Source organism: Kogia breviceps, chromosome 14 (genome assembly GCF_026419965.1).
Source record: "Kogia breviceps isolate mKogBre1 chromosome 14, mKogBre1 haplotype 1, whole genome shotgun sequence".
In the NCBI taxonomy this organism is placed as follows: Eukaryota; Metazoa; Chordata; class Mammalia; order Artiodactyla; family Physeteridae; genus Kogia; species Kogia breviceps.
The window spans coordinates 74,252,167-74,265,028 of NC_081323.1; the positions used below are offsets into that span (position 1 = coordinate 74,252,167).

A 12,862-nucleotide genomic window follows, 5' to 3' on the forward strand; every position below is an offset into this window, starting at 1 on the left:
AGGCCTGCTCTGTGCCAGGCCCTATGTGGGGCAATTGCAGTCAACAGAAATCGGATCAAGACCTGCCTGATCTCCCTCCCAGGGGAGGAACCCTTCCTGCAGGTCACCCAGCCTCTTCTTGTCCACCTCCAAGGACTGGGAGCTCACTACAATCCACGCAGCTGGGGCCGCGGCCATCAGTCTTAGAATAAAAATCCTCCATCCCAGCCCACCTTACTCCTCAAGGCCTTCCCTCTACCACCCCAAGTCCTGCCTTGTGTTCCATCCAAGGGTGGGGCTCACAGGCGACCAAACCCATTCCCTCACCTCCTCGGCCGTTAGGCATTCAAAAAGCCCTTTCATCACCTCGGGCACAGGCAGCGCTCCCAGCCTTGCCTAGCAGGCAGGTAAGGTGGTGTTTATAGCCCAGGAATAACTGGATGCTAATTCCCTTCTGTAGAAGAGCGACTGAAGTTTCAATTCCCTCCTCTGTGAACTCTGAACTGGGGCTAGCTGCAGCTGGGAGGCTATGACTGACACAGAGCAAGGGGCTGTGTCCACGTGTGCACGTATGTGTGCATGCGCGCACGCACACGTAGCTCAAATCCAGCCCACATCCCCACTCCCACCAAAGTTATTCTTATAAAGAAAGGCCTCGGAAGTAGAAGCCATCAGCCCCCAACTCCCTCCCCAGTTCTGTCAATGAGCCTTCACATAACACCCCTACCCTCACTTTCAGGTGAGCAAACCTCTTCCTGCCAGGCGTGGTGATCCTCATTAGAAGCAACCCCAGTCCTGTCTGTCCACTCCCTATCACACCTAAAGCAGGAGGAGCTGCCGATCCGTTATCCTAGAAACTTCAAGGACAAGTGCCATTCCTGCACATGAACAGCTGGTCAAGGCCTCACCTCTCTGACACAACAGCGAGCCCCGAGTCCCACCCACTCCTTGCCCCTCACACGGCTACACCCTCCCCTCCCCTCTCCAACCCCCATTAGACAATCCATTAAGAGACCTTCACCTCCCTGTTGTCCTCAGGTGAGACTTTGGTCCATTGAGGGGGTCCTCCCTCTCTGGGAGGGGGAGGAGCGGGAGCCCACGTTTTGAGAAGCAGGGGTGTGGACACCACCTAGACTCCAGGCCCACCTCCACCACTAGGGTAACTGTCAGACCAAGTCCCCCACCGTCCCTGAACTTGAGAAACAGGGACCCTGCGTCTTCTCACTGTTAAAGATGTTGTTGAGAAGAGGACGGGATGTAAGTTAGTCCTCCTCGGAGGGGCTCCCCCAGGGCACCGACACAGGCCTCACCCCTTGCTGCCCTGCTCCCTGCCAGGATGCTCCCCTTCACCTGGATGCTGGCCCTTGAGGAAGTTTTGAGTGGAAAAGAAGCTCCCTAACCAGCATTTATATAACAACAACATAAGCATTTTATTTTTTCATTAAGCTTCTTAGTTTCTTAGTATCACAATGGAATGATGAGAAAACAAGAACAACAAAAAAACCCCCCATGGGTCTGCAAATCTCTGACAAACAGCAGAGACTTCAAGGCAATTGAGGGGGAGGGAGGGAGAGGCTTGACAGAAGTGCCAAAGTAGTTCCAACATCATGCCTCTCCTTAGCCGGCTGGGCCGGGAGGGGTGGGGAGGTGGAATGGTGAGAAGGTGGCACTGTCACAGCTGTCCTTGACATTTCTGCCTCGTGACTGATACACGCATGATCTGCACGGACCACCCCACAGGGTTTCCCGTTGCCTCCCCGGTACCTGGCCGCATGATCCCTGCCTGCTCCAAACCCCAGGACACCCCGGAGCCAGTTCCGCCAGGTGGGTGGCAGGAGAGGAGCGTGGAGGCGGGTGAGGGCAGGCGACGCCGCTCCGGGCGTGAGAAGCCAAGGAGCGGCCGAGGCCCATCTGGAAGACACCCATGGCAGCAGGAGGAGGCGGTGCAGGTGGCGGCGGCAGGAGTCCATGTCCCTTGGGCAGTGAGCAGCCGCGCCTAGAGCTTCACGGTGCCGGGAGGCAGGCTGTCATTGCAGAGTCTGTAGTAACGCAGGTCGTTGACCAGCCTGTGCACACTCTGGGTGAACGAGGGCAGGTCCTGGAAGGCAGGGGCACAGCTGCAGCCCAGCCCCACCCAACACCCCAAATCACCCCCACCCCACCAGCCACTCCTGTCCCACAGGGTGTCCGGAGCTCTGAGAACGTTTGACAAAACGCGAAACTTCATTCTTGCCCCAGTGTCAGCAAAGGCACGCTGGGAGAAAAAGAACAACAGCTGATACTGCCCTAGTGCCCACCGCGTGTCAGGTCCTGTCCCAAGCAATTCAGAGACAGAAGTTGTTTAAGCCTCACTGCCAGCCTGCGGTGCAGGTTGTTAGTACCATCATTTGAAGGATGAAGAAAGTGAAGCGCAGACAGATTAAGAAACCTGCCCCGGGGTACACAGTCAGGAAGGGAGGGGATCCAGACTGGAGTCGCTCCCGAGCACTGATATGGCTCCCCTCCACCACGGCTGGCCGAGCCACATCTGCAGAACCCTTCTCCACCCAGGGCTCCAGGCAGGCCCTGCCAATCAAGAGTCACAGTGGCCCATATGTCTCATGACACCTAACCTGCTAGGCCACAGAATACAAACAGAGAAGGCCCCTCACAGCAGGAAGCCCAAATTCAACCATGGACCACTACAGGATCACCTGAGGTCTGCTTCTTCATCTTTGGATTGGGATTACTGAAGGCTGGATTGCAGGTCCACAGGCAAAGTAACACCAACGGTGCCTGTCCACAACCCCAAGGCCACCTGGCTAACCGCTCCTCCTCTTCAAACTGTAGCTCAAAGCCTGCCTCTTCCAAAAAGGCCACTCGGATATGTCCTATTTCCTGGCTCCAGTGGGCTAGGTCAGTGCCTCTGCCCCAAGCTCTCTGAGGCCCTTGGCTCACCCTGCCTGTGGACAGTGAGGGCAGGCTCTGAAGCCAGAACCCCCAGCTCCAGATCCCGTTTCCTGGCTCTACCAATCCCAAGTTCTGTAACTGCCAACCAACTGCTGCCCTTTCTGAGCCTGGGTTCCTCTGTGAAGTGAGGTTGAACAACAGGACCTACACTTCAGAAGGCTGTTGGAAGGCTAAAAAAAGCCGAGGCAAATAAGGTGCTTGGCTCAGTGTGGTCCACAGAGGGCGCTGTTGCCCATCTTCCCAGCAGGACTCCTTAAAGGCAGGGAGGCAGAGCTCCTGGACACCTGGCACAGGGCTGGAGAAGAAGCCAGCTTCAAATACACAGTGGATGGATGAATGAACGAATGAAGGCGCTGATTCCTTTACTTATTTCATCCTCAAGAAAACAAACCAAGGGATATTTTTAAAATCAGTGGCGCCCCAAATTCGAATGTCTTGAACAGAACACGGCAGTATATTTCTGCATTTTTAATAAGCACCCCAGGTGCTCTGATGCATACCTATCAAGAGCTTTGAAAACCACTGCTTTAAATCAAGAAGTTGACTGAGCATCATTAGAAACTGACCATTAAGTATTAGGATTTGGCCTCCAGGATAAGGATGACAAAATACCCAACTGGTTGAAGTGAACTTAACGAACTCAGGAGAAAACAAGATCAATGCCAGGGAGAGAAAGTTTCCAAGACAAGGGAAAACAGGAGCTGAGTCTAAGAAAGAACTACCCTGACACGTATCACAGACAAGACAAACAAGGAAGACGAAGAGTTTGCTCCAGTAAGAGCAACATGCAACCCTGGACGCTGAAGTGGAACGTGGACAGGCTATTCTCGCACGGCGGTCGGATCAACACCACCAAGAGGATGTGGGAGAAAGAGAAGGTGTCACTGCATCAAGTGTGAGTGGCTGAAAGATGAAAATTACTTATTCGATAGGAAAAGTTCCAGGAAGAGCCTCTTGGCGGGCGAGCAGCCAAGACTTAGCAGCTGAAACTGGAAGGAGAAGGACAGCAAGGAGGCCCCAGGACAGGAGAGACTGGGTACCACGGACCCGGATACACTAGCAACGATGGCTTCACGTGCATCCACAGACCTCACCACCCCAGTTCCCACTCAAGGGGCTGCCCAGGCGGCACAGCCCACCTGACCGTCTCTGGGTGGACAGTGGGAGGCAAGAGCATGTGAGGAGGAGCTGTGAGGCTCCTCCCAGGGCCTGGCAGCAGGTCAGCCCCGCTGAGCCTGGCATCTGGAAGAGCCCAGGGCCCCACCGCTAACCCCTGGTGCTTGGGCTCCCAAGCACCAATCTTCACGGCCTGTCTGCAAGTCCACGCTGTACTGGCTCATGACCCAGAGGAAACAAGAGCCGGGCCCCAGTCAGAGGTGGGCTCAACAGGGTGCAAAGAAGCTGAGACAAATCAGGCGGATGGCTGGGGCCAGAACCGGGCCCAGTAGCTGAGATGAAGAATATACGTGCTGCAGAGGCCACCAGTGGGGGACAGTGTGTTCCCCTCAATCCAGCCATGGCACCGAGTCATCCAGGAGCCGCACAAGCTACAGTGGAGCCGCCGGGGGCACAAAGCACGTGCGAGGCAGCCTGCCCCCTCCTCTCGGAACAGGTGCCAGGCTTGAGAGCCCACGCCTGCCCTCCCTTTAGCCTGGCCTCTCTCTCCTCACCCGATCCATCTTGAAATTCCGCCCCAGCACATTTTTCTGGTTGGCATCCACACCGTCACAGCTGGTCAGGAACTCTGGGAGGAAGGCCGCGAAAAAGCCATCGAAGTCCACAGAGGCCATGTTGTAAATGGCGATGCCAATCTCCTCCTGCAGGAGGTCGTGGGACTTGTGAACCAGGACCTGGAGCAGCACGTTCACAAACTGAAAGAGCATGGTGGTCCGGAAGATCTTCTGCAGACAGAGAGAGAGCAGGGTGAGCGAAGGCCAGGCGGGCTCCCTGCCTACTTCCTGTCGTGCTCCGCAGCCACTGACCTGAGGAGGCTGGCCTCGGCCTGGGCCCACGACACCTCTGATGAAGAAACCTTCATCTGAGAGCTGGGGCACTTACCTTGTGGTACAGCTTCTGCTTGGTGTTGAGAGTCTCCAAGTAAAAGAGATTTTGTTTAAATAGGTGGATGTCAGGCTGGAGAAAGGACTGTCCAAAAGCCTAGGAAATAAGACCACCATTTTATAAGCAGACTTTCAACACCCTCAGATCCAGCCCTTCTAGGGCACCTCCCTATGCCCAAAGAACTGACACTTGGCGGCGGTTCCCCATGCTGACGCAGGGCGGGGGCACCTACTGCCTCATTCTCCTGGCCTGTCTGGTCAGATCTTTGGAATGCTCCTGTGTAGTCTGAGCTCCCAAGTCCTCCCCACTGGGCCTCACTTATTTGGTCTCATCATGCACCTTTTGCAATAAACCTCCACACCTTCACAGGATCTATCTGTCTTTGAAGGAAGCAGCTAACACCTCTAGGCAAGTACCTCAGCCATCTTAGCAGATACCAGAGGCTGCCCTCCCCACCTCAAGCCAACCACTCGCCCGTAAGCCACCCTCTCCTTGGCATCCCAGGTCTTATAAACCACAAATCCTTGAAGGCTCCTTCACAACTGGCTGCTTCTGCCTTGGGGTTAAGCAATAGCAAATTTTTAAACTGCTTTGCAGTTTCTGGGCTGTGGAAGTTTCCAGTTCACCCCCCACCCCAAACACAAAGAGCCCTGCTCCCACAGAAAGTGACTGAGGAGGAGTGGGGTAAGCCAATGAAATGCAAACCCAGTGGTGGGCAGGACACTCCCCAGAATAAGCCGGTGATGGCCTCGTCATTCTCTCCCTGGGCTCCTAAACTATGAGAAGGGGGTCTTTATAACCCCTGCTGTAGTGATAAAATCTCCATGATGCGCAATTGTTCTATTTAGTTTTTAAAGTCGGGTTTATTGAAGTGTAACACAGAGTGAAATTCTCCCTTTTGAGATTCACCATTGTGTAATTCTCACCAACACACAGAGTCATCTAACCACCCCAACGATCAGAACAGGACATTTCCTTCTCCCAAAAAGTTCCCTCATGCCCCCTTTGTGGTCAGTCCTCTCCCCTTACCCTTAGGCAACCACTGCTCACTCTCTATTCCCCTAGGTTTGCCTTTTCCAGAACATGTGTCATACGATGGAATGGAATCAGCAGTATATAGCCCTTTGGAGCCGGACTCTTGCACCTGGTGGAATGTATTGGGAGGCCACTGTGTTGTGTGAATGAGAACAGGTTCCTTTTTACTTGCTGAGGAGCAGGTGCCACAGTCTGTTTATCAAGCCACTGGCTGATGGATATTTGAATTGTTTCCAGCTTTTGGCAATTATGAAAAAAGCTGCTATATGTGTACACGTTGGGGGAATATATGTTTTCATTTATCTTAGGTAAAATATTTAGAGGTGGGATTGTTAGATCACATAGTAATTACATGTTTAACTTTATAAGAAACTGCCAAACTGTGAAGCTGTTTTCCAAAGTGGCTTTTACCAGCCCTGAGTGGAGGACCAGCCATCAAAAGAGTCTTGAAAGCAAGGACAGAGTTGAAGAGGGAGACAGGAGGGGAAGGAGAGAAGGCACTTGAATACTCCAAATCCAGGCCCGTGATAGGGTGTCAGAGATGGAAGTGCATGAAAATAACTGCAAAGACCAGGGGTGCGACATCCGCTCTTCACACAGGGAGAGCGCGTGAGCGTGTGTGTGCACGCACGATGGGAGGAAGGTGAACGGAAAAACGTAGAATCCGCTGGTTTCCCCTGACGAAAAGCTAGCACTGAAAAACCAAAAAATAAAAATAACTCTCTACTTCAGCCAAGGCTTAGAATAAAAAAGTTGTACGACTGACTGCAGAACAAGGAGTGAGCCTGAAAGCAGTCCCTGAGCAGTCGACCACCCTGGCACGGGGAGGCCGCCCGTCTCCTACAGTGGTGTGTGCTCAGCCCCCAGAGCTCTCTCTCTAGGGTTTAACAGTCGCACTTGATCAGAAAGGGAGGCAATCACAGGGCAGTGCTTCTCCCAACACGGTACAAGACAGAATTACCTCTCAAAAATGCAGATCAACTAACACAGTGCTGCAGGTAAGGAGGGCCCCAGGTGGTCCTGACGTGGGCAGCCTCCTCACACGTGGGGCAACTCTGCTATAAGGCAGAGGGAACCGAGACGTATCCAGCATCCTGGGTGCCAGGAACGCTGTGTACACTCTCATTTAACCCCACAACAAACCCACGAAATAGGCACTATCATCCCTACTTCACAGATGGAGAGACTGAGGCTCCAAGAAGTTAACTAACTAAAGAGGTACTAAGAGGTAGAGCTGAGCTTCAGACCCAAGACCATGAGGCTTCAAAGTGCCACTGTGTGGCGCCTGCTGCAGTGGCCATGTTAGAGGCAGTGGGACCATATGTCACAGAAGCAAAGCAAGGGACAGTCGGCTAGTGGACCCAGGTGGTATCCAGAATGATGCCTGTCTGTTGCTGGATCACAAGGCAGCCTCACCAGCTCTGCCACATTACCTGCATGATGGCACTGAACTGAGGCTCATTCTCCATCTGCTCCTCAGCAATCCCCCTCTGGACACTGGCCAGGATGGTGGACTTGAAGAAGTATCTCCAGTTGTGATGGAGCGTCCGGAAAAGGAGCTCAAACAGCTCAGCCTTCACATCAGGGGAGGGGCGCTGTGGAGACACACAGACCCTCAAACCTTCAGGGAGCCACTCACAGCCTGGGCCCAGGCATCTGAGTGATGCCTCCTAACAGCCAGCAGCGTGTTGGCTTTCCACCCTCACTCTCGTCCTGTCAAGCCCCCTGTGGGCCAGCAGTTCAAACGAGGAGTTCTTCGACAGAGACATGGCCACAGTTGAGACACAGAATGCCTGGGTCGGTGCTAAGGGGCCCTTTTTCTGATGGAAACACTCAGCTTTTTAAGCTAAGAAAAAAAGGCTACTAAATGGAAAACAATTAGGAATATGGATTTCCTGCTGAGCAAGCAGCTGATCTGATCTGTCACATTTTCTTGGTGGTGCTGTTCCTTTGCCAGTATAAAAAAAAAAGCTGTCCCAGCTAACCTGTTGGTCTTATGCAACCTCTGAGGATAAAGACAAATAAGGCTTGAAAGAGGTTCTGCCCTCTATAGAAAAGGAGTTTAAAGAGCACTGAGAAACCACCACCAGCAGCGTTAGAGGGCCTCCGGGTGGAAGCACCTCGGGGGAGGCACTGTGTGGCGCTAAGTGCTCTCCCAGCCAGTCTCCTTTCTCACTGGCAAGAGGAGAGGGTGAGGGAGGCAGGCTCAGCAATAATTTTCACATTTATCCAAAAATCTCCAAGTCACTGAAGAGCATGACAGTTCACATTATTCCACGGTCTCAGCAGAATTAAAAATTATAAGGCCCAGATCTATTTAATTCAGCTTTGATTAATGTTAAATTAAGACCAGGGGGCACCAACTTCCATGGCAGGGATCCTCAGAGGGCACAGGTGTATTTAATGATGCAAAGCAACCGGACTTACTTAAGCCTTAGTTTGGGCAGTTAGGAAGGTTAGCCCTTATTTACGTAACTATTACAGAAAACTTAAGTTAAATATATATTTATTCTGAATTTTGTCGTGCTGAGTGGCTGTTTTCTAAGAAGGACAAAGAACTTTCTAATGATGAAAGCTCTGAATGGTTCTAAGAACTTGTTTTGTATCCTTGAGATCATGAAAGTTCTTAATAGGAAAGTGTTATGAAGTGTTATTACTACAACATTTGTTATGTTTGCTGGAGAAAACCATATATTCACCTAAAGTTCTAAATTGTTTGCCATGGGACACTGATCTTACCTACCAACCAACCTTGTGACAATTAACCTGTTATGCTTACACTACATTAGTTCTAATTAACTCAACCAATATTTAAAAACCATACCAAGCTAATGGCATTCTTTCTCAGAAAAAAAACTATTTTATAAGAAAAATAAAATAACTAACAAATTAGCTTTAAAACACAACACATTTTCCTCAATATTTCATTCCCTCCCCCATCTCAGGCAGGAGGCAGCACAGGGGACCACCCCAGCCCTTCATACCTCGGCAATGATGGGATACACCTGCTCCATGCACAGGGAGATGATGCTGGGGAGGAAGGGCTTGAACACCTGGCCAGGCTCCTGGACCACCACCTGCAGGATCTTCAGGAACTTCTCAACCACCCGGCAGCCAGTACTGCCTTCGTGGAGGATGCTCTCGGCCAACTGTTCTCTGCAGACAGAGAAAGCACAAAGTAGCCAAGAAAACGTTTCTCTGGGGAGCAGTATGAAAACCAACACTTGTGGCAAGTGAAGGAAAGGAGCAAAAAGTCCCACACTTTGTAGCCAGGTCGCACCACTTCTCATGTGGAGTCTGAAAATCTTGGACACAGCGGGTCTGTGGTTACCTGGTAAACATATTGAGGAAAGTCTGTATGATCTGCTCAGTGAAAGGCACGCCCATCTGTACTCTAAGGCCTCGAAACAGAGTGAGGAAGAAACTCAGCATCTCATCAGTCACATCTAAATAAAAGGACAAAGCAAATGATCAGAAGCACGTACACAGGGATAAACAGAAGCCCTTGGCTTGATGCACTTCCTTCTGCAATCTGCACTATCTTTTCTCTCTAAGGCTTCCTGCTGGAAGAAATTTCCAACACGATGCACAGCCAATGACGGACAGTGGGAAATGATTAAGGATGTGCTGAGAAAACAGCTCTGGTACAGAGAACTCTGCCTGATGGCTCACGATAGGAAAAGAAGGTCATCTCGAAGCCACCCTCACTGCCCAGCACCCAGTGCCACGCAGAATTCTCACTGCAGGTGGGTTTTTCTGTACTCGCTGATGCAAACTACTGAACTGGGTCAGCCCCTGAGGGCTTCAGCCACTTCTCTATGGCTGATAATCTGCAGTTGGGTCCAGGGTCAAGTGACTGAAAGTGGTCAGTGAGGGTGTACTCAGATTGCACGGCCCTGGGCTATTAAATAGATTAACTGCAGAAAATATTGGTTACATTTAGTGTGGCTCCACTTCCAGATCTAAACAATCATCTTGTACAGTACGTTCTGGCTTGAACCGCACACACTCAGGGGCAATCGGTGAACATCTGCTGACTGAGAAGCCCTGGATATTTCTCTCATAAGACTGACAAGACCACTGTAAGTGGTCATGAGAGCCAGGCGAGTACCTCCAGAGACCCAGAGAGAGCCTCTCTGAGTGACAGTGACAGTGTGCAGAGGTGAAGCATCTCAGCAAAATCCACCTTGCCATCTAAGTAAACAAGTGGAACTATCAGAAAAGTTCTCTGTCCCGCTGCAATGCCCCTCTTACTCCCATCCATTCATGTTCCCAAGTGACTCAGTGACACACGACATCACCGCCCTCCACCTTCACCATCTAGGCCGACCCCACCGACTGACTTGGCCTGCCCTGCAGAGCTAAGCAGTTACTCTGGTCCTAGTCAGCACCATCCAGCAGTGAGGCCTGCGGCCAGCTCCTACCTGACTGATGGATAAAAGCTGGAAAGAGGGCCAGGGAGACCTGAACGGATTCCTGCAGGGACTGGTAGCAGATCTGTCGGGACTTGGTGGATTCCCCAGAGATATTCTCCACGATATCTTCTAAGACACTAAGTGTCTGGTGGATAATCACTTTGGCTGCAAACCAAGATTAAGTTGCCTGTTATGACTTGTCTGAGGATAAAGCAGGGTAAGAGGGAACACAGGGAAGGGGAAGAAACCTGCAAAGTTATTCAGAGGACAATCACACAGAAGTCTCTCCTGACTGAGTTATCAATCTCTCTCTGTATCTCTCTTTCTACATCCTTTTCTTCCTTTTTCTGTTCCCTTTTTACTGTCAGGACTCCAGTTGCCTGCCAGACAGCCTGCTCAGTTTTTTGCCTCTATTCTGCCTCTATCCACCTGAAACATGTCCAGAGAGAAGATGAAATGTCCCTCAGGTTAGGTGTCTTGGACTTAATCAAGACTGTAAGATGGTGAATAGACCAGTGAGAATGTTAAGTGTCACAAGGTAATCACCACAGGCAAGAAGGGACACATGCAGATCAAACACCCTCCTTCAACTCCAGACATGGCTCCAGCCCGTTAATCCACACAACCACCTGCCATGCACAGCTACTGCTGCTGTGTTAAGGAATCAACCGCCTGATCAATCCTTGGTCTATTGGGCCTGAGGGCCTGAAAAAATATATATAATTATTGTTATTATGTTGCATTATATTATATTGTAATATATATTGTATTACATGTTACTGACAATAAATACTTCTAGCAATCCCCTGATGTAAGAGCTCACTGATGACTCCGTACAGCACACAGGGGAAACAGAGGCAGTGGCTAGCAAACAGGCAGGATCTCAGAGGACAGAGCAAGGGCCTGGGTCAGAGGGGCCTGTATGTGAATTTCACGTGGTCAACACAGCTACACATGGGGGCAAGATCCTCATCGGTACACCAGGGTTGGCCACTAGCCCCCACCTTTGCAGGGTTGCTGTGAGGATTAGAGACAAGGTTCAGAATGATTCTTGCAAAGCACCTGACATATCAGGAGATCCAGCACAGGGAAGCTGTCACCATTCCCCAGCACCTGTGGGGTTTCTCTTCCCACCGGCTGCCTCAAGAAGCCCCACAGCACTCAGCCTGAGCTTGACAGACTCGACCATGGTGGAGCTCCAGAGGAGGAACCAGAGCTGGGCTGAGAGCCAGCCTCTACCTGCTAGGGCTCTCCGGGTGGCCCTGACCCCCAGAGCCCACCAACCTCTGTGAGGGCTGCAGCAGATTCCAGGGAAGGGGACAGCAGAAAGAATCCAGGCTTTAGAGGTGCATGGGACCAGGTTGGACTCCTGACTCTGCTTATTCTGAATCTCAGTTTCCTCATCTGAAAACATGGAGAGATGACAACACCTCACTCATAGAACTGGGCATGAAAGAAGACAATGGCTTGCAACAGGCCTGGTCCACTCAAGGCTGGTCACAGGGATGCTAGAAACTGAGCTCCTGAAGAAGCCATTCACTCACAACACTACCAGCACACAGATGCTCACTGAGCCAGAAAACTGCATCTGGCAGACACTTCCCCAAGAACACACAAGGCACAGGGAAGGCAAACAGAGTCAAGAGACCAAAATCTGACCTCTGATGTGAGTGTATTTAAACAAGAACCAAGATTTATTCACAAAAATGTGCAAGTGGAAAACTAAAAGCACAATTAAATATGCAATAATAGGAAAATGGATTAAATATGCAAAAATAGGAAATACATAAATTGGTACTTCCACAGGATAGGATGTTATAAAGCCATTAAAAACACTGCTTTTCAAGAAGAAAGGGTAATTAATAATAATTTTTTAAAAGGTGGGGGGGCTTCCCCTGGTGGCACAGTGGATAAGAATCCACCTGTCAATGCAAGGGACTGGGGTTCAAGCCCTGGTCCAGGAAGATCGCACATGCCACGGAGCAACTAAGCCCGTGTGCCACAACTACTGAGCCTGTGCCATACAGCTCATGAGCCACAACTACTGAGCCCGCGTGCCACAACTATGGAAGCCCACACACCTAGAGCCCATGCTCCGCAACAAGAGAAGCCACTGCAATGAAAAGCCTGCGCGCCACAATGAAGAGTAGCCCCCGCTCGCCACAACTAGAGAAAGCCCACACACAGCAACCAAGACTCAACACAGCCAAAAATAAATAAATAAATAAACAAACAAATTAATTATTATTATTATTTTTTTAATAAAAAAGCAGCAGCAAGGGCTTCCCTGGTGGCGCAGTGGTTGAGAGTCCGCCTGCCGATGCAGGGGACACGGGTTCGTGCCCCGGTCCGGGAGGATCCCACATGCCGCGGAGCGTTGGGGCCCGTGAGCCATGGCCGCTGAGCCTGCGCGTCCGGGGCCT

General features: G+C 51.1%; 1 protein-coding gene across 2 annotated transcripts in view; it reads right to left on the bottom strand.

The window, feature by feature from the left end:
* Nucleotides 1–1,384: 1,384 nt before the first annotated feature.
* XPO6 (exportin 6) overlaps nt 1,385–12,862 on the bottom strand; it is a 110,129-nt gene continuing 98,651 nt past the window's right edge. For both annotated transcript variants that reach the window (XM_059038164.2, XM_059038163.2), the window contains exons 18-24: nt 10,449–10,604; nt 9,356–9,470; nt 9,009–9,180; nt 7,458–7,619; nt 4,987–5,085; nt 4,599–4,829; nt 1,385–2,077 (exon numbers count right to left, since the gene is read on the bottom strand). In XM_059038164.2, coding sequence (XP_058894147.1) covers nt 1,976–2,077; nt 4,599–4,829; nt 4,987–5,085; nt 7,458–7,619; nt 9,009–9,180; nt 9,356–9,470; nt 10,449–10,604 — 1,037 coding nt within the window. In that variant the 3' untranslated portion in view covers nt 1,385–1,975. The remainder of the gene's footprint in view (nt 2,078–4,598; nt 4,830–4,986; nt 5,086–7,457; nt 7,620–9,008; nt 9,181–9,355; nt 9,471–10,448; nt 10,605–12,862) is intronic.